The sequence below is a fragment of the Aptenodytes forsteri genome, unplaced genomic scaffold (genome assembly GCF_000699145.1).
Source record: "Aptenodytes forsteri isolate BGI_AS27 unplaced genomic scaffold, ASM69914v1 Scaffold187, whole genome shotgun sequence".
Taxonomy (NCBI): domain Eukaryota; kingdom Metazoa; phylum Chordata; class Aves; order Sphenisciformes; family Spheniscidae; genus Aptenodytes; species Aptenodytes forsteri.
The window spans coordinates 139,760-141,147 of NW_008794084.1; the positions used below are offsets into that span (position 1 = coordinate 139,760).

The window sequence follows — 1,388 nt, forward strand, 5'->3', positions numbered from 1 at the left end:
CCCCAGCACGGGGGCCCGAGGCTCTCCTCCTCTCCCTGCTCGCGGCCGCGGGACGGACACCCCGGGAGCGGGGGAAGAGGGGATGCTGTCCCCTGGAGTGGTGACTATTAATGGTCAGCTGTTATTAGATAATATTCCTAATTAGTATTAATCAGCATCGCAATTACCAGGAGCATGCAGTGCCTTCCTCTTGCCTAGCTCTTCTCACACACACTACACCCCCCAAGGCAGGCTTGCCTGTTCTCCTCCCACCAGCCTCTCGCCACGGACCTCCCTGCAGACCTACTGCACACCACTGCCAGCAGCCCGGCCCTGGCACAGCAGCCTTTGAAGAGAAGAGACATCACTGGAAATCTGGCATGAGGACACATGCGCTGCCTCGCTGGCAGCCCTTGCCTCTGGACAGCCCCACCTTGACCAGCTCTAATTAGGCCGATCTTGGAGCAGGCTGCGACACGAAGGCAGCACTATCCCTTCCCACAAGGGTGGTGGACAGTGCAGAGAAGCACAATGAACATCCTGCAGAGGATGGCTACGGTGCACTGGCAGGCACAAAGGCCAGCCTCTACGTGGTTCTATACACTTCCATGTTCTCCACCAGCTGCGGCCCTTGGGCCCCACAGGACCTTGCCCTGTTCTCTCAGATATTCTCCCTGTTGCAATTTGAAAGTAAACCGAATTCTAGACACAGAAAATCAAAGAGTTTTGATGCTTCTGGAAAACAGGAGAGACGTACAGTTTGTTGCCCCAAATGGTGCACACCTTGGCCAGCTCAGCCCTGCCTGAACTGCTGTCAAGACCCCGAGAGCCTCTTTAGCCTCAGTTGCCTTTAAAGCGCAGCTGCAGAGAGCCAGGTGGGTGGCCTGGCACAGACTTAGCTGCTGCGACAAGGGCAATGCATGTTGCGTGGTCTGGCTGCTGCTATGACCAGCGTAGGCGTGCTTAACCAGATTTAAGCCAGGCACTCTTTCAAGATGGCGATTCTGCTGCTGGTGTGGCCAGAGCAATGTACAGCAGAGACATCCAACTTCAACAACACCTTCCCCTCCAGCATCTTCACAAAATAGGTCCCACACCTCACTGCATGGCCACAAACACTCTCACAGCACAACAAGCGCCAACTGCAATGGCCCACCATGCCACGCACCCAGCTAAGTCAGCACACACGGGCAAAACTAAAGGTGCCAGTGCCCATCTGCCTGGCTGAGCAGCAGGAGGGACCTGGCTTTATTCAAGCTTCTGAGCTGGTAAGGAGGTAGACGCTCACTGTGTGCACTGCTGATGGGCTTGTCGTCTTCCTCGCTGTCCGGCCCAGAGCACCATTCGTCCCCACTGTATGGCTGCTTCCTTTCCAGCACGCACCGCCGCTTGCTACGGGGGGCCACCTC

General features: G+C 56.6%; 1 protein-coding gene across 3 annotated transcripts in view; it reads right to left on the reverse strand.

Annotated features, from left to right (window-relative positions):
- Positions 1–1,388, reverse strand: part of BCL9L (B-cell CLL/lymphoma 9-like) — a 10,947-nt gene that overhangs the window by 7,743 nt on the left and 1,816 nt on the right. For 2 of the 3 annotated variants that reach the window (XM_019470576.1, XM_019470573.1), the window contains exon 2: positions 1,268–1,388. The exons of the other annotated variant lie outside the window; for it this stretch is intronic. In XM_019470576.1, the coding sequence (XP_019326121.1) occupies positions 1,268–1,388 (121 nt within the window). The remainder of the gene's footprint in view (positions 1–1,267) is intronic. 3 annotated transcript variants of the gene reach the window in all.